The 20337-nt window shown below is 42.6% G+C and overlaps 1 protein-coding gene across 2 annotated transcripts in view; it reads right to left on the reverse strand.

The window, feature by feature from the left end:
* Window positions 1–20337, reverse strand: part of AP2B1 (adaptor related protein complex 2 subunit beta 1) — a 97613-nt gene that overhangs the window by 45200 nt on the left and 32076 nt on the right. For both annotated transcript variants that reach the window (XM_063298365.1, XM_063298375.1), the window contains exons 6-13: window positions 14659–14849; window positions 9076–9297; window positions 8438–8558; window positions 7750–7845; window positions 6029–6144; window positions 4712–4877; window positions 3616–3714; window positions 212–471 (exon numbers count right to left, since the gene is read on the reverse strand). In XM_063298365.1, coding sequence (XP_063154435.1) covers window positions 212–471; window positions 3616–3714; window positions 4712–4877; window positions 6029–6144; window positions 7750–7845; window positions 8438–8558; window positions 9076–9297; window positions 14659–14849 — 1271 coding nt within the window. The remainder of the gene's footprint in view (window positions 1–211; window positions 472–3615; window positions 3715–4711; window positions 4878–6028; window positions 6145–7749; window positions 7846–8437; window positions 8559–9075; window positions 9298–14658; window positions 14850–20337) is intronic.

The raw sequence follows: 20337 nt of genomic DNA on the forward strand, positions 1-20337 counted from the left end.
CTGGCAAGATAAACAGTAAATTATGAGACTGCTTATGGCCTTTCCCCATATGCAATACTGTTTCTATTTTCAGGTTAATTTTGAGCCTGTTTTTAAATTTTGTATTACAAACTGGCCACATAAATTTTTAAGGACATCAGGACAGGGCAATATTTATATACATGGACCTTTCCAAAGCAACTAATACACAAGGCCATTCTGCCTCTCTTACCTTCCGTGATGGATGGGCAGGTGCTTGCGATGGATTCCATGGCTGCCCTCCACAAAGGCATTGGGTGGTTTGTGGTACACCGAAGCCAACGAACCAATGTGGCAAATGAGCTCATCCAGCAGAGTGGGCTCAATCAAGTCGGTCTCTTCAGAGATCAGGGGCTTCTCTGACAAAACCACCTCCTTGGCAGTGACGGGGTCTGTGGAGAGGAGTCGCCAGTAAATGTAGCCACGGTCACGCAGATCTGGGTTGTCAGAATCCTGAGGCAGAAAAAGATTTTCTGTTAATGGATAGTGATTTGGAGCAAACTTTGACATAGGAATAGAGAGGGTGAAGGGGAAAAGAATGCATAGGAGCCAAAGGTCAAAGGTAGGGCCTTTGGATATTTCATACTCTCCATAGAAAAATCATGAACATTCCTCACATATCTGAGACTTAATAAGATTATGCAAGATTGGGTACCCCAGAATGGGTCTTTTCAGTGATAGTCCTATCTATAGCATTTTAAATCAGTTTTTTTCAAACTGTGTTCCATGGAACCCCAGGGTTCCCCCAGAACTCAATAGAGTTCCATGAGGAACTAAGGGGGAAAAAAAGTTTGCTTGAATGAAGCCATTTTTTTTTATCATTAGAGCTTTGCCTCTTGATCAAGGATTCTGGGGATTTTTTTAAAACTTGCAGGTTCTGTAGCCTGAAAATGTTTGAACCCCCTGCTTTAAAGAACAACAATTTGCAAGACTATTTGCACTCCCAAATAAATGTTTAAAGTTTGCTTTTTTGCAGGCTGAGAGTTCTTCTTTTAAAAAACTCAATGTTTTACAAGTTTCAACAACGTTGTCTGACGTGAGTTCAGCACCCCTCACCTTGGTTCTGTTTGAACAATTGTGCTTAAGTGGGTCAAGTGCAGGGGGCATGATTAGTGTGTGATGTTAACAGTTAAACTAGTCAGCGTAAGAGTGGAGGTGTAGAGGCAGCATATAGGGAGCCAGTTCTAGCCCCAGCATCCCTGTGTTGTATTGTTCAAATAGGGATGAGGAATTGACAGGATCCTGTCCAGGACAAAATCCCAGAACAGTCCACAAAAGGGGGCTTCTTTAGGTACTTCACCTCTGCCAGTTTTACTTTTTGTCCCCTGTGGCTACGGAAGTGATAGATGAGTAACCGGAAGGGGCAGGGGTGCGTGGGTAAGCCCTCTTTGATTCCGACCATGAACCTGATGAGGCCACTGCAAATTTTACTTTATTGTTCTGGGGAAGAAAACACAAGAAAGTGCCATCTTTCCAGACTCCTTGGGAGCAGTTGGAAAGACAGAGAAAATGGCTACTCCCTGTTTGACTGGGGTGCTGGCTTAGAACTCTCTTGGACTGAAGTGGTACAACTATTTAATAATTCCCTTCTCACCCCTATGGGTGGTGTGTGTCTTCCTCAACCTTGGGGTCCTCTCTATCAGAGAGCTGGGAGTTTGAGAGTTCTGAGCAGGATCTTAGCTGTACCTAGCACTGCGCTGTTCTGGACAGAGAGCTCAGATGCTGCTCCTGTGATCTGTTGGAGCCACTCTCCCAGCTTAGCAGTCACAGCCCTGAGTGCTCCTACCACCACTGAGACCACTTTGGCCTTCACTTTCCACATCCTCTCCAGTTCCTCCTTCAGGCCCTGGTACTTCTCCAGCTTCTCATACTCATTCTTCCTGATGTTGCTGTCACTTGGCACCACTACATCTATCACCACCACTGTCTTCTGGTCCTTGTCTATTTTATACACACACATACACACACAGCTGGAGCACAAAGTTAAGTTTTTTTTTCTGGATATGCTCTGACTCAGTCAGTTGAGCTATGACAACCCATGTAAACTTAATTGCAAAATGTTGTTTTTGGTCTGCTTTGGTCATTGTTTAGTTTTGGAGATCTGTATTCTCTGATGGAGTTTTAAAGCCATACCATCACATGAGTACACAATGGTAGGAAAGCACAGATGGCCCCTTGGGTTGTGATTTTAGGACCTGTCAGTGTGAAGTTGTTAGGATTTCAATATATGTCATACTATCAAGGAGGATACATTTTAAAATGGTTCCTGAAACCTGTAGAGGTATACTGCACTTTCCATTTTGGATTCTTCACATATAAATTAGGTCTCCCTGATATGTTCTGGAGCTCTGTAGTTTTTTAAACTTCAGATTTTTTAATATGGCTTAACACAGACATGGGGGATTTCTGGCCCTTTGGATGTCACTGAATTATGACTCTCAATATTACTCACCATTAGCTGGGCTGCTGAAAACTGCCATTCAGCAATATCTGAAGGGCCACAGGTTCTCCATCCCACAAACCTATCCCCATAACCATCTCACAGGCTCTGCCTCATGTTCCAACCCCCATGCCCAGTGACACAGGAACGTCTTCAAGGCCTATGAAAGGCCAACTGGGCCAGGTTATTCTAATCTCTGGGGGTATGATGTTCCAGAGAGCAGATGCCACAACAGAAAAGGGTCTCATCCTAAGTCCTGCCAGATGGAGCTCTTTAATAGTTGGGACTTGTAGCATGCCTCTCCTGCTGGATTTGACTGGACGGGGAGACACAATCAGGGAGAGGCGGTCCCTCAAATAACCTGGCCCCATGCCATGAAGGGCTTTATAGGAAACTACTAGCACCTCGAATTGACTATCTAAGTAGCCTTCCTTCTCTGAGAAGTGTTTTTGATAAAGCCATGCAACTCTCTATGTAGCATCCCTGCACGTAAGACTGGTGATCTCCCTGTGTTTAATGCTGGTACTACACAAGCAACAAAGAAACAACTTACAGAATCTTTGCTATGGCAGAATGTGACCGTCAGCCGCATAACAGGCTTTTCCCCCCAAAGCAAGAAGTAGATACGGTGTTGTTAACTGTGAGAACCGGGAATGAAATACCACCTCTGATTACCAAATGCTGGCCATTCCATGGCTTTCTGTGGACAGCAGAAAGGCGGTCAACTTTCCCTGCTGTTGTCCATTAGTAATCAGAGGTGCCCTGCTTGCCCTTAAAAAATGTAGAGGCTCCATCCAGACATCCCAGTCTATAGTGGCTCACAGACACACTTCCAACTAATTTATTTAGTCCCCTTTTAAAACTATCTACACCAGCATCCATTAGCCCTAGCGTTTCTTTCTTTTTTTTAATAGGCGCTCCTTAATCTGCAGGACAGACACTGGCATGGAAAGTAGCCACACACTGCTGACCATTCCAGGTTGGTATTATTCAAACGTTACCAGCAACTGGATGGAAAGGGAATGTGCTACAGTGGTTCCAACATCACTGCAGACAATATAAATAACCAAGCCTTGGGAGGACCTTTTGAGAGTGTAACGATGATGCTAACACTTTTCAGCACAGGAAGTGTAGCTGAACCGGGTTCTGTGCCTTACCTGTGTAGCAAGACTCAGCACTTGCTGGACCAGTTCCTGTGTTTCAGACGGCTTCTTCAAAAACAGCTTCACGATGGCAGTCAGCAGAGTGAGCTGCACCTGGAGGAAAAGCAAGAACAAGGCAATGAGGAAGGTTTATAATGGAGGAGTTACATTTCCAGTACCAGCCTACCTTAGGGAACATTGCCTTCAATGGGGCATAAAGCTCAAAAAACGAAAGGCTAAGCAACTGTGTGATGCAGCTCCTCATGCCATTAACAAAGAAAAGCAGCCTCAAGGGATCAGCTCTAAACTTAATCTAGCATCCTGCTTCCCACAATCGCCAATCAATCTGATGTCTCCAGGAAGCAGCGAGCAAGTCTGGGGGAAAAAATGGCTCGTCCATATTTACATCTGAGCAGCCAGTACTTAGGGCATATTGCTCTGAACCTGGATGTTCCATATCTATATATTACTGAGGCTTCTGCATAAATTGCCAGAACTACACCAACTATGCAAACGTAAGAGACATGGGCAGATCCAGAAGAACCCTGAGTTATACACAAATGCAAAAAACTCTGCAGGGGGAAACTAATGCTGAGACATGAAAAGAGGGGGAAATGTTCTGATCAGCTGCTGAGAAGCAGGAACAAAGCTGAGTGAATGAAAAGAATGACAGACAAATACAATTAGCAAAGACAGACCGTTCTCTGAAGAGATAATATCCTGATTAAACTGAGAGGCTATTTTTAAATACCTTCAGGGATGGCATGACAGCTGTCTGCCAAAGTCGAAGGTTTGAAAGTACTTGGAATTTGGCATCAGTGTGTGGTGACAAAGAAGAAATCCCTGTTCTCTCTTAAAACAGTGAATGAAGAGCAAACTCTTCCCCAACAGCTGGGAATTATGATAGCTGGATGTAGCTGGAGGGCAAATGGTCGAAGGACGTTGCACTAGGAGGGGTATAGCGGCACATAGCCCAGACTGGGTGGAGAAACAACAGCTTGTGGAAAGAGAAACGTGGGCAGGCTTTTGGCCAGTGCCAAGCTGCTGAAATCAAGTATCCAGTCTCTTCCTTCAAAGAACTGAGACAAAAATATGGAGATATCAGTATTACCTGGGTACTTTCATCATGGAAGCCCTCCAGAAAGCTCTCCAAGAGCTCATCCGCATTGTCAATTCTCTCTGCGTATTCGCCCACAATCCAGATCATAGCTGCTCGGGCATCTGGCTCATCCAGAGAATCAAGGTTTTCACAAAGTGTGGCAATGATACTCTCGTACCTAATTTAAGCGAGGTAGAATTGGATAGGGTTATTATGGTCAACTGTCCTGTGCTCTCAATTTCTTTCTGCCCAGCTTCTAGATGACATAGTTCTAAAACAAACCTTGCATTCACCCTCCTTCTTCTCCAAGCTCCTCAGCTACTGCTTTTAATTACTGTTCCATCCACTTTAATAACTTCCTATCCTTTATTTATCAAGTAGTTTCTCTTATCTATTTCAAGTCTCTCTAGCCCTGCAAAGTATCCCATCCCAGCGTGTCCCATTCCTGCTTTCCAGCTTTTAAATAATTATTAGTAGCTCTAATCATTAATTACTAGAATCAGTGAAGGCCTGTAGATGAGTTGGGCAGAAACAGGTTAGGGTTTAGCAGTAGCACATGTCAAAGGGGACTGGTTATCTTTGTTGACCACAAGTTAAACATGAACCAGCAATGTGATTCATCTGCTAAAAAGGCAAATGAAAAATAATTTTTCCACTCTGTTCTGCCCTGGCCAGACATAACTTGTGTATTGTGTCCAATTCTGGACACTGCAGTCTAAAAAGGATATTGACCAATGGAACAAGTTTGGAAGAGAGCTACCAAAATGGTAAGGGGTCTGGATACCAAGCTCTGTGAAGAACGGTTAACGTATCTGGGTATATTTCGTCTATGGAAGAGATGGCTGAGGGGAAATAAGATGAAGACTCTGAAAGGCTATCAAATGGAAGTGGACTTACACTCTACTGCCCTAGGGGGAAGGACCAGAACCAGTGGGTTAAAACTATAAGGTAGGATGTTCAAGCTAGACATCATGAGGAACTTCCTGACTGTACAAGCTGTCAACTAGTAGACCAAGTTGCCACATGAAGTGGTGTGTTCTTTTTCAATGGAGGTGAGGATGATCATCTGTCAGAAATGCTCTAATGCAGCAGGAGTTGGACTAGATGCCTTCTAGGTTCCCTTCCAACTTTGGGATTCTAAATCTATGGAGAGTAACTGCATTCACTGTATTTAATCAATGCCACCTGATTTTTCTCAATTCAAGCTGCCCTGCCCCCACATTCCTACACCATTCACCTAAAGGCCATACAAATGGGCACCCTTTAAGTAAACCACAGCCAGTATTTGCAAGGATGCTTCTGCACACGTCACTTGCTAGCTGTACTTACTTGTTGGGATACTTGCGGAAGATGTCTCGGATGACCACGATGGCTTCCTGCACTACATAGTTGACCTTGGTCTGGATGAGATCCAGAAGTGTGCTCACGCAGCGCTCGGCAGATTGCTGTCCGAAAGGACAGAGCAGAGAACAAGTAAATAGAGCAGAGCAGAGGACTTCAAGTAGAAAGTCAGCTCCAGTTTAAAGGCTGCCCTGGTTATGCCTCACAATTCTACACATACCACATCCACTCCCTTCTCAGAAATCAGAAGGCAGGGGTCATGTCACAAAAAATCATCCTTTCATGGCAAACATCCCTAAATGGTATGAAATGAGACATGTTTATTTCGGTCTATGATTAATAGATATTACATACTATGCTTGAAGTACTTTTGCTGCTGGCATTGTTAATATTTTTTAAAGTTATGGCAATTGCCTTGGGCAGATTATCAGTCTCAGAATGAATGACAGTACAACTCTGCATCATGTCCCTTTCCAACCACATGGACAGAGAGGACTATCTTTCCTGAAGTGTAATTACAGATATCTAGGGCCTTACTAACTTAATCAGCCTTTGCTGAAGAGAGGTATTTTTCCCACAGTCTTCATACTGGATAACATTTGAATGTTTCCAGTGTAGCAGAAACCATTGCTGATACAAGAGACTATCTACCATGAGTCATTGCTCTAGGAAATGCAGTGGGAAGTAATCCCCAACACCACTGGGAAGGGACCCCGGAGAACCTCTGCCTGTCCCACCCAATTATCTAATCCTAAATTACAGCCTGATGGCAAATAAAGCAGCTTCCTCTGTTCCCAATGCTTCAGTGTTTGGGTGGGTTTCCACATCTAAGAAAAAGGCTACAGCTTAATAGCAGAGCACCTATTTCTCATGGAAAAGCCAGGCATCCCACCACTTGTCCTAGAAACTAAAAAATCACCTAAATAGTACTCCTTTTGAAATGGCTGTCTGCTGAATGAACTGAACTTGAAATCTTCCTGATTCAGCCCCAAATATTTGCCCTTTTTCTAAGACAAACAGTTTCCAAGAACAGGTTTCTGTTTCTGTTAAGGTCAATCAACATCAAATAATGTTTATTGTTAGGAAAGCAGCTAGGGATTTTTTTGGGGGGGGGGTAGGGAAGATCAGTCTGTTCCAGAGATAAGATGCTCTTTAAATTACAACAGTTCCCCACTGACTGAATGGTGTTGCCTAAATCAAGGGCTCTGAAAGCAGAGAGAACAATAAAAGGCAGCATTTCCCAGAGGACTGAAAGCTATGTATGTGTTTTCACTCTGAACCGAAGAGCAAGATGCTGAAAATGCTCTCTTTTAGGATGAGTAAAAAAAAAGAATTTACTACACTCAGATACTCTATTCTCCAACCATATTTCTGCACAGGGGTGCCCCACAAAGAGGTGTGTCAAAGAAAAAAAACAACCCCTCAATGCATGTAAAAAAGGGCAGGGATTTGATCACGTAGTTGCCATATTGACCTTTTTTACCCCACCTTCCAACACCCTTGTTTCTGCATCAGCCACCATGAATCTGCCAGAACTGAGTGTGGTGGTAGTGTGTGAACACCACGTGGTCTACATCTGGGCCATGTATGATGGTGTCAACTTTGTGTTTAACACCACTTCTTTTCAAAGGGTACTTCTTACAATTTATATCCTGACCAGCTACAGCAATTTAATGCAAAAGCAACACCAAGGAAGAAAAGCTTCTCACTTCAACTTTGATGGCGCATCGCCCAATGGCACGGACAGCTTTGCGGACAAAGTCTACATCCACTTCGGTGGCATACTCCTTGAGTTCTGCCAAAACCTGTTGGAAACACATAAAAAAATATATCCAGATTGAATCTGACTATGGTACCATTTTTTGTTGCCCCCATCCCCTACCGGCTTGCTACCACTGATCTGATCCAATAAAAGGGAAGCATCCCCCTTACACGTTTCTAGCCCTCCTGTTGCAGAGAAATACAAACACACTGGAAATGTGTTACAGGAGGAGAGAGATCATAACCATTTTAAGCCAGGGGGCAGATTGGGAATGCTGGGACCATGTCATTCTCACTAAAGAATTCCCAGGGTAGGAATGGCTATACCCACAGAGCCATTTACCAGAAGGCCAACCAAGCAGTGGGCTGTAGCCACCCACCTTTTCATTGTCTAAGAATGTTTATGTTGGGTTCAGGTCACGCAGCATATAGACTTGCCACAGAACCTTAAAAAATTAGAGAGGGCAGGGAGCTGGACAGGGGTCAAGAAATGTGTTATTTGGCACCATGACACCCTGAGGTGCCATGTTGGGGACTCAAGGATTACAAGTAACTGCAGAGCTAATGGAGAAGCACTTATCTGAAGGCACTTTCTAGAGCAATGTGAAATGACACCCACTGAGTCCCAGGACTGACCTGAGCAATGTTGGCCTGGGATGCTAAGCGAATCATGATATCAAGTTTCTCCAGCTTCACGTAGATGGGGTCATTGTATTTCACAAAAAAAACCTTGATCTCCTGCTTCAGGATTTCAGGCCTGGGAGGGGAATGAGCACACACTAAAATTACCACCAAGCAGCACTCTCATTCATTCCTGACCAAAAGCAGATATGCATTTGCTTTCCAGTTAAAGAAGCGTCATGTACCCTCACAGGAGATGTGAAAGCAACTCAAATCAGTTTTCCTCAATCTACTGCGCCTCTGAATGTGCTGGATTATATTATCCTAGTTAGCCCAGACACTGTGCTGGCTGGGAATAATGGGAGCTATAATCCATCCTGCCAGGAGGTCTGGCAGGTGAGGAAAGCTGTATTAAGTCACCTGCTAATAGAACTATAATAGCGTTCCACATTTGCCCGATCCCCCTTTAAAGGCATTTCAAGCAATTTACCAGGAACGTACCTTTTGGTAGCCAATGCCATTAAACAACTCTGTATTAAATATCCCTAATGTTATGGAATACCAGGATCAGCCCCAGTTGGTCAAACAAAACTGTCTCATATGCAATTAATCAATCAGAATCTTTGAAACAACACCTTCCCTTGTGCCCTGACCTTTTCTGCACAATCAAGTTGATGTTCCTCAAAGCAACGTATTGGACTTCAGGCTCGCCGGACAGCAGGGTGACCAGTGGAGGGGCCAGTTTCTTCAGCAACATGTTGTAATAGTCAGAGTCCTTGGGGAGAAGCTCCAGGAACTTCATCAGCACTTTGACAGCCGAAAGCACAACAGCGGAGTTGGCATGAGAGAGGCGCGGTGTCACCCGTTCGCATATGCTGCCGAAGAAGAGAAGCAAGAATGGCGGCTTAGGCTGTTCTTTCCTGCTGGGAAACCCTGGCTGTGCTGGAGAGACACATTTGGATAACCCAGAACTAGCCAGCAACACGGTGCTTTTTAAAAAGTTTTGCTGTGCTAAATCGGATACTCCATTCAGTAGATCCATGAGGGACCTGACTGTTTTCTGTTGATAATCAGAGGTGCTAGTAGAGAAGCAGATAAGCAGTGCATATTGAAGATAGCCAGTTTACTGCTGCTGGTCCCCAACATCTGGAAGTAAAACTGGTTCAGATGTAATCTGAAATACCTGGATTAATCAGTTGCGGACTGACTGCCTGTGTTTGCTTATTCTCAGCCATTGAACAGTAGCTTGAAGAGAGAAGTTTTACCCTTCTCCCAAAGTGTACTGAGAATCAGACTTACAGGGGGAAGGAAGTTTCACTAAAGCAAGGCAGCCAACAAAAGCGTCATGATAGCTGTCATCATCTGACCTATGGAAAACACAGCTCAGAGGCCAAGATTAAGTCAAGCTTGACTCCTCATGACATGGAGATACCCAAACAATTTTATTGCCAACAGTACAGAAAGGGGGGGGGCTGCTTTTTCCAATATGTTTTTCAACTTCCCAATCTAGGCTATGCTCCTGGGATTCCCTGGCAGCTTAGATCCAGGTACTGAGCCTGATGCTGGATACGAGGGCCCAGGTGTTGCCACCTACTGGGATAACACAGTTGGGAAGCAGTTCTCAGTTCATGGGATGGCAGAAAGAAGACTGCATCACTTGACTTCTGCTTCTCATCACAGGCTTCCTACACCCCTTCAAAATCTGCTCTGTAAGATCTGAGGAGTCTGCAGAGCAGATTTTAAGAGTGGGAGGCGGAAAGGGGAAATCACACCCCTCCTGCTCCACTTACAGAAACTTACCTTTGGATATACCCAAATGAAAGGAAGAACCTTTTGAAGTTTTGCATGCCAACACTGTTAGTGGCTTAATATTAACATCGGATTTTCTCAATGTCTGGTTTTAATGAGAATGTACCCCCAGCCATAGAAGCTTCCCGGGCAACTTGAGGCCAGTTGCTTTGCCCCAGCACAACCAACCTCCCCAGGGTTGATGTTCTGGGATAAAAACCGGGAGTGTTCCACATTGCTATAAGTCTAATGCCTACATATATAAAAATAATGCAAGTCAAGTTTCTGCTTGTTGAACATGCCACTATTCTCAAGTTGTGTATATCTCAAAGAGTTACTGAAGACTAACCAAAGTAAACTTCTGTCTGCTTAGGATTTAATTCTTCTTTAAGCAATCTTTATACTGACAGATACAAAGCAGGTCTGAGAAGATGAAAATCAGCAATTATCCTGAACTGAGAGTTCATTGACAAAAATGGATAATAAGTCATCCCCTAACTCCCAAGGTTGGGTAAGGTGACTGACAATGTGGTGGCTTCTCAACTTCAGGCAATTCTGGAGGCAGCAGAGTATGTTGACCCATTTCAAAATGGCTGTGAGGTTCAGACTGCCTTGGTCCTCTTGATCTGAGGATCAGCAGAAGGAGGGTGACTCATTCTTGACTTCTCTGTGACTTTTTATACCATTAAGCATAATACCCCTCTGGATCATCAAATAGATTTGGGAAATGGTTAAGTCATAAAGATCTATTAAAATTCGATCAAGGTGGTCTGCCTATTTTAAAATCTCGGGAAGAATTACAAAATGAAGGCCACACGTGTAATTGGTTTACTTACCTTCAATTAAACAAACAACTTAAGTTAGATAAAAAGAACTATACATTTAAAAAAGAAGAATCAGAATTTGAAAAACAATTATATTTAAATAATGATCATATTATCACAAAAACGTATAAAATCTTGTTACAAACAAATCAAGAAAATGAACAAGTTAAAACATGCATGATTAACTGGGCAAGAAATATTGGTTATGACATTCCATTAGAAAAATGGGAAAAATGTGGACTAAAGATTTAAAGGTTTCATTATGTCATAATTTAAAGGAAATTTTTTATAAGATGATGTTTAGGTGGTACTTGACACCACAAAAATTAGCAAAAATGTACAATAACACCTCAAATATATGTTGGAAATGTCAGCAAATGGAAGGAACGTTTTGTCGTATGTGGTGGACCTGTAGCAAAGCTAAAAAAATTTGGGCACAGATTCATGAAATGTTTCAGAAAATTTTTAAGAAAAAGATTGGGAAAAAAACAGATTTTTTAAAATTAGGTCTCTTTGATGGCGATCAACAAGAAAAATATAGTAATTTGATGCTTTGCATGATCACAGCGGCCAGATTAGTATATGCCCAGTATTGGAAAAGGGGAACTATTCCAACAATGGAAGAATGGATAATAAAACTCATCAAATTAGCACAAATGGCAAAATTAACATGTTTAATGAAAGATGATAATATTTTGAAATTTAAGGAAACGTGGCAACCAATTCTGCATTCAGTTGTTGAAAATGAAGTAATGATATTGGGTTTCTTACTGTAAAGAAGCGAATATTTAGAAATAAACAGTAAAATAAGAGTTCAAAATTATTGGGAGTTACATTAGGGGTCTTAATATATATCTTTAGCTAGTTTAGTCGGAAACCTTTTACTTATATGATTTTGTATATGTTGATACACCTTTTTTCTTTTTGAGAAAGAAAGGTTAAAATTATAAGATGTATCACTAACATAGTACATTATAGCAAGATGTGTGGAAATGCATGTTCATTTTTTCGTTATTTTGTTTTGTTGAAAAACCTTTTTGCATACATGTCTTGTAGAACTTTTTTTGTAGAAATTTTTAATGAATAAAATTTTTTGTTTAAAAAAGAGATTCGGGAATAGGATACATAACTTGGCAATGGTTTTACTCCTATCTCTCAGGCGAATTTTAAATGGTCTTGCTTGGAGACAGCTGCTGTTGCCACAAAAGCTATTCTTGGTGCCCCTCAAGGCTCCATTCTCCCTCTAATGCTTTTCGGCATCCATAAGAAACTGCTGGGGGAGATCATCAGAAGGTTTGGAGCTGGGTACTGTAAGTATGCTGGTGATTTTTGTTGTTTATTCGTTCAGTCGCTTCCGACTCTTCATGACTTCATGGACCAGCCCACGCCGGAGCTTCCTGTCGGTCGTCAACACCCCCAGCTCCCCCAGGGACGAGTCCGTCACCTCTAGAATATCGTCCATCCACCTTGCCCTTGGTCGGCCCCTCTTCCTTTTGTCCCTCCACTCTCCCTAGCATCAGCATCTTCTCCAGGGTGTCCTGTCTTCTCATTATGTGGCCAAAGTAGTTCAGTTTTGCCTTTAATATCATTCCCTCAAGTGAGCAGTCTGGCTTGATTTCCTGGAGGATGGACTGGTTTGATCTTCCGGCAGTCCAAGGCACTCTCAGAATTTTCCTCCAACACCACAGTTCAAAAGCATCAATCTTCCTTCGCTCAGCCTTCCTTATGGTCCAGCTCTCGCAGCCATGTTACTACGGGGAACACCATTGCTTTGACTATGCGGACCTTTGTTGTCAGTGTGATGTCTCTGCTCTTAACTATTTTATCGAGATGTGTCATTGCTCTTCTCCCAAGGATTAAGCGTCTTCTGATTTCCTGACTGCAGTCAGCATCTGCAGTAATCTTTGCACCTAGAAATACAAAGTCTTTCACTGCTTCTACGTTTTCTCCCTCTATTTGCCAGTTATCGATCAAGCTGGTTGCCATAATCTTGGTTTTTTTGAGGTTTAGCTGCAAGCCAGCTTTTGCACTTTCTTCTTTCACCTTCATCATAAGGCTCCTCAGTTCCTCTTCGCTTTCAGCCATCAAAGTGGTATCATCTGCATATCTGAGATTGTTAATGTTTCTTCCAGCGATTTTAACTCCAGCCTTGGATTCCTCAAGCCCAGCATGTCGAATGATGTGTTCTGTGTACAAGTTGAATAGGTAGGGTGAGAGTATACAGCCCTGCCGTACTCCTTTCCCAATCTTAAACCAGCCCGTTGTTCCGTGGTCTGTTCTTACTGTTGCTACTTGATGCTGGTGATATCCAAATCTATTTATCTGTGGTATCTTCAGGAAATGCTGGGGTTCCCTGGAATGTCTGCCTGCAGTCACTAATGGCCTGAATGAGGGATAATAAACTGAAATTGAATCCAGACAAGATGGAGATGCTCACTGTGAGGGGACATAATTTCGGAGAGACAGTATCCTGTTCTGAATAGGATTACACCCTCCCAGAAGAAGTAGGTATGCAATTTGGGGAAGTTTTTCTTCTGATTTCCAGATTAAGGCATTAGCAAAGGATGAATTTTATCAGCTTCTGCATTCCTTTCTGGAAGATAATGGCCTTCAAATTGTAACGCATGTGCTGGTAACATCCAAGCTTAACTACAGTAATGTATTTTATGTCAGACTGCTTGTGCATCTAAAATGGAAAATTCAGTTCATACAAACATCAGCAACCAAGTTGATCTTATAATAAAAGGCAGGATAAAAATATCATCATCATCATCATCATCACCATCATCACCACCACCACCACCACCATCTTGAGAAGATTCCAAAGTTATTGTAATATTACACTTGTGCTTAAAACACTGCACTGGCTGCCAGTTCATTTCTGGGCAAAATACAAATTACTGGTCATTACCTTTAAAGCCCCATAGAGTTTAGGTCCAGGCTATTTCAGAACTCTTTTGGGGGAGATGGGCGATGACGAAATTTGATAAACAAACAAACAAACAAACAAACAAACAAATCTCTTTCTATAGGAACCTCCACATTAACTGAGATTATCTGAGGAAGTTTACCTACAGTTGCCATGAGCTGTCTGGTGATGACTTGGGAACTGAACCTTCTCTGTCACCACTCCAGCCCTTTGAAATACACTTCCTGCAAGGTGGAGGGGGCTGACATCTTTTTTGGCTTTTTAAAATGTCCTTAAAACTCTATTTTTTGTCCTACCTTTTAACTGTTGATCTTATCTTTCATTATACTTGTTCATTTTAGTTGCTTTTATACTTGCTATTTTAATTTTTTTGAACATCTCAATTTTACATGTGTTCTTTATAGTAAGCCACCGAGTTTGGTAGTTGGTTGTATATCAAATAAATGAATAAAATAAATCACATGTGACCAGATGACACCACAGGCTAAGCCAAAAAAAGTAAGCCAGGGTTAGCTTAGCGTGATATGTGAACCCAGCCAGGAGCTGGGTATTAGAAGACCTATTGGGAGGGACTTTCATAGGTCAGAAGACACTGTACCCCCTGCCACAGTGAAGAAGTCATAGAATTTTATAAAAATCTCAGTAAAAGGAAAGGAGAATTCCCATTCAAGTAGAGTAGTCACAAATAAGCCTACCTTTGGGCTTCACGGTCATCCTTTGGGTTGTAGTTGGAAAGGCAGTCTAGAATAAATATCTGCCCCCACTCCGTGCACTCATTTAGAGCAGTGAGTAGCTTGTTGATGTTCTGAGGGTTTAGATCTAGCAAATTGCTATTTGGATGAGATTCGCTGATTTCAGACAAGGCAGCAACAGCATTGGCCACCACCTGGCAGAAAAGAGGGCAAAAAACTTGATACTCAATAGTGGAGCTGAAGCTTGGCAATTCTATTTACATTGCACCAACCTCTGGAGTCAATCCGCAGGGCTGACTGGGATTTTTTGAAATGGTTAAGTAAGCTGTGTTACAGTCCACTTCCTTTTTTTATCAGATTACAGTACTTGATTTAAATAGACCTTCTGATCAACCGATAAATTCAGTCACAGTTTGTTTATATTTATATACTACTTCTCCACATGGACTGACAGGGGTTTACAAAATCCAATCAACCAATAAAAACAAATAGATAATACATATAAAACAATTTGTAATATGAAATTGATATTTATAAATAATACATATGAATATTTTTTAAAAAAAATCTACCTGGAAGCATCTTCCTGGAAGACGTTCCCTCTTCAATACTACATGCACAGAGATCATGGTTCTTCTGAGATTATGCATGTCACAGTATGTGCATTTGGTTTTTTGAACCCTGATGACTGAATAAGACATCGCTAGCTGGACTTGCACACTGCAGTCATAAAGCATGGTTTGCAAACTACAATAGCCACATAACATACAAAGCCAAAACCAAACCAAACACACTTTGGATCATTACAGTGTACAAACCTTTCACAGTAAGATTTAGTGAGTCCATCCAGTCAGACTTATGATCACATAAAAAGAATTTCTTAGAAATAGTTGCTTCAGGAATAGTTCTGAGTTATAAAACTATTGTATACTGTATACCTGTAGTCAAAATGTTGGTTTTAATCTTTTAAGACCTCAATTGCATATGGACAGATGACCTAAAACAGCCTCCCCCAAACTGGCATAATCCAAATATGTTGCCCAACAGCTCTTGACCAGGAAATGTGATGCTGCTTACTCAAAAAATTGAAACAGAAAGTTGTCCTCATAGTCCAGGTCAAGCATGTCTACAAGACTGTATATTCAAGAAGCTGTCATGTATCCAAGCCAGGAAGACTATCTCTGCTGGAGTCCCTGATGCGCAATCACTGGACTAGGCAGCCCCCTATCTTAGCAAAACAAGTCCAAAGATAAGATGCCCATCCAGGTGCGGTGAAGTGTGTTGGAGACAGATTCTTAGCCCCCCAAACATTTCTTACTAAGAATAGCATGCTCAGATGAAGATCACATGGCAGGATGTAAAGCAATTGCTCTGCCAACAAAAATGCTGCAATGAATGTAGGGAAGGAAGTGGTCTGCTTCTCCCCACTGGGGGAACCCCCCAAAAAATAGGATAGAAAAAGTTACCCAGGGAAGAGTGAAACAATGAAAAAGCAGGAGGTGATCCAGAACAGGGAGAAAGAAAAGCAATTAAATTACTCCGTTATCATCTAAGGCTAATTGGAAATTAAACCAAGTATGGAATGGAAGTAACGAAGCAGAATACTTTGCCATTTAACACACTGAATTTTCAGTTTAACATCCCATCAAATTCTAAGAAAGGGACAAGTAACACAGGCGGGGAAAACAGCTTCATGACAGATACTACTGGAAAGGGCTGGCAAAAGAGGCCAAAATGACTGGAAGAAAGCATAGCTGGCCATTCTGGGCAATATATTTATATGGAGGAGGAGGAGAGTCCTCAACACTGGCATTAACAATATAGGCTGTGTTGGCTACGTTAATGTCAATGTTGAGGACTCTTCTCCATGCATTTGATTTGTTCTTTTTCAAATCCATCTGACCAGATGCAGAAATGGCACCTTGCAGAATACTGCTCTTCTACAACTCCCCCCCCTTTTCTTAATCCGTTCAATTGTGTCCAATCCTCAGAGTCTGGCTGGACAAGTCCCTGCAGTTTTCTTGGCAAGGTTTTTCAGAAGTGGTTTGCCTTCTTCCTAGGGCTGAGAGAGAGGGGACTGGCCCAAGGTCACCCAGCTGGCTTTGTGCCTAAGCCAGGGCTAGAACTCACAGTCTCCTGGTTTCTAGCCTGGTGCCTGATGCTGATTGCACAACTCCTCTAGTTGTCCTCTAAAACCCAGTAATACTTCAATTCTTTGAAAATTGGTCATTATACAGCTAAAGTGTATAATGTGTAAGAGAAACTATCAGCTGCTTAATGTATCCAAGGACTAGACTCATAATGCTGGGCGGGCACGGAGAAGGCTCCAGAATCAAGTTTCTGGCTCAATGTTTTTCTGCAACCCAAGAGGCTCTCTCTGGAGAGGTGCCACCTCTCTGATCACAGCAGACTTCCTTACCTACCATGCTCCAAATGTGCTGACCGACTATGAGAATTCCCCTATACTGGCTCAAAATTCACAGAGATAACCATTTTAAAAGAGGAAAGTAAAACAAAGGACATTCTTCCAGACAAATGCTACCAAACGTGGATTTACTGAAACAGGAGATATGATCAAGCATTTAAACGCATTGAATCTGGGGTGCCATGTTTTTATGATTAGGACTCATAAGCAGGGCATTATACTTAATGTAATAATTCCTGTCCCTATTGCATACAGTCCTATATGAAACTTGAAAGAATTTTCAAAATTCAGCTTTTTAAAATTAGCTTGTTTTTCTTTTAGAACAAAGAAAAGAGGGAGGAAAAAATGGATTTGAACGTTTCATACCCAGCAGCCTACAAAGGAAGCCAGTTATTGGAGAAAAGCTTCTGAGAATGGAAAATCACAGCTAGCCTTCACAGTGGCTGGGAAGATGAAAGAGGCAGAACTGCAGGAGTCTTTCCAAAAGCTGCCCCCATTCCACGTTAAGAATAAAAGCATATTGGGAGGAGTGGAACATTAGGGGTGTGCTGCTTGAGTGAAAAGGAATATGCCATTATGTGCAAAACTGCCTGCTGGGAAAAACTCAGGCAGGTTCAACTATTTGTGGCTGTCTAAACCCTCCCCCAATGCCATTTAACAGTGTGAAATGGTGGCGAGCTATAACCCTTGGGCATACAGTGAAGGGACACACTCCCCATTTCTAGATTTTGACACTGTGCAGGCATAGATCAACAATGAAAGAACTACAAACCAACAAAGAACTTATATGAATGGGGCTTACCAAAGCCGGAATGATCATACCCCATTGAGATCCTGCTTAACTTTCAACCCCAGGTGCCTGCCATCAGCTAAGACTGTCTGGGCACAGTTTTATGCTACATGAACACTTTTTTTGTGTGTGCCTTTGAGTCAGTGTCGACTCCTGGCAACTGCCTGGACAAGTCCCTGCAGTTTTCTTGGCAAGATTTTGGAAGTGGTTTGCCATTACTTGCTTCCTAGGGCTGCGAGAGTGTGATTGGCCCAAGGTCACCCAGCTGGCTTCATGCCTAAGGCAGGACTAGAACTCACAGTCTCCTGGTTTCTAGCCTGGTGCCTTAACCACTACACCAACCTGGCACTCTTATATGAACATAGCCAACTGTATTCTGTTATCCTGGATTTAGGATTTAGCACTGGGTGTAACCCAGATACTGACTGAGGCACAGGAAGACGCTACCTCAGTTTTCTACCTGAAAGCTTTAAAGCAAACTATATTATCTTCAATGTCGATGCCAGCTAAACCATTTGGACTACAGTGTCCATAGTCCTTAACCACTCACCATGCCAACTGGGCTGATGGTAGTTGCAGCTGAAAGCATCCAGACTGTGGTAGGCTTCTTAAAGGAGAAATTAATTTGGGGTGGGGGGGAGATGCTTTTGCACAAGCCAGTCTCTGAAAAAAAAACGCTTTATTTTATGTATTATGTATTATGTATTATTATGTATTATTCTAGGGACGCGGTGGCGCTGCGGGTTAAACCGCTGAGCTGTCGATCGGAAGGTTGGCGGTTCGAAACCGCGTGGCGGGGTGAGCTCCTGTTGCTCGTCCCAGCTTCTGCACACCAAGCAGTTCGAAAACATGCAAATGTGAGTAGATTAATTGGTACCGCTTCGGCGGGAAGGTAACGGCGTTCCGTGAGTCATGCTGGCCACATGACCCGGAAGTGTCCTATGGACAACGCCGGCTCCAAGGCTTTGAAACGGAGATGAGCACCGCCCCCTAGAGTCGGACACGACTGGACTTTACGTCAAGGGAAACCTTTACCTTTACCTATTCTTGTAAGACGACCAAAGACAAAAGTTGCCTGGGGATGGGTTACAAAGTTAAAACAAAATTCTTGAAAACACTTAAAAGCAAGGTAACACACAGAGGAAGGCACAGTAAAATAAAATAAAAACATAGCACAAGGAAAAAAATTGAAAAGAAATCCCTGGATCATAGACCAATCTCTCTTCCTTGAGGCTGACTAACATTTGCATTATAACTTGGGGAATCACTGACCATGAGAGAATTACATGCTGCCCTCTTGCGGCCTGCTGTTAATTACAACAGAATTGGTCCAAAGTGCTTCACATTTCCTAAAACTGAAGACTCATATGGAAGGTTTAGGTCAAATTCTGATCCAGCCCTGCCTTGCAGCCAGTTGCTCTGTCAGGCCCAGCACTGCAGGTGGGTGTGTGTGGCACTGCTGGACATTTACAGGGCACCAAAACTATAGGAGAAGGCTAATGCCTCCAAGCCTCTTTCTGCCTTTGTTGCTCATTCACCTGTTCCTCTCAGTGACTGATGAGGAACAGCAACCTCCAACTCTCTGCATGCTTTTTCCTAGGAGGTAGCATTAATAAGACCCAGAAAAAGTGGCAGAAGGAATAGCAGGAATGGAGGAACCAAGAGTCAGATCTCCTTGGGTTCATGATGCACATAAAAACCAGGTACAGCTTTGATCGCACTGTTGTGGTTGCCATCTTGACTTTTTTGACCAGGGCCTGTGGGTACCACCATCAAGATCCATCCTCTGTAGTAATGGATTTAAGTTATAGGAAAGCGAATTCTTGCTGAATGTTAGGAAAACCTAACTGTAAGGACAGTTTGACAGTGGAACCTGTTGCTCAGAGAAGATGGGGCCTTCCCTTCACTGGACATTTTCAAGAAGAGACTGAAAAGGATGTTTAATTTGGATTCTTGCAGTGAGCTGGGGGGTTGGACTCAGTAGCCTGAATTTCTGTAACTATGATTATACAGTGCTGAGTGAGTATTGGGGCTAAGAGAAAGGCTGTAAATCATAAGGCACTTGGCTCAAATTTTGCCATGAACTCACAGGATAACCTTGGTCAAGCTTTGCTGTCTCAGCATTTTCTTCCACTTACCGCATTTGAGGACTAACACAGCCTATTTTATAAGGCCAACACAGAGATTCCTGCATGATAATTTTAAAGCCCATACTGTATAACTGTTTGGACTGAATTCTGGGAATCTAAAGATTTTTTAAGTAAAGAAAATGAGAAAGATATTACGTTATATCCCAAAATAGACATACGGGTTGCCAAGGCTGAAAAAAGAACAACAGGTTTTCCAGCATGTTTGGGGCCATTTTCTTAGACGAGATGGGCTGTTAGCAGTAGTGAGGGAGGGTCTGGGATAGGGAGGGCAAGGGGGTGCAGCATGGAGAGGCCCCTATTGCTCATCCAGTTCTTCC

This window comes from Candoia aspera, chromosome 1, assembly GCF_035149785.1.
Source record: "Candoia aspera isolate rCanAsp1 chromosome 1, rCanAsp1.hap2, whole genome shotgun sequence".
In the NCBI taxonomy this organism is placed as follows: Eukaryota; Metazoa; Chordata; class Lepidosauria; order Squamata; family Boidae; genus Candoia; species Candoia aspera.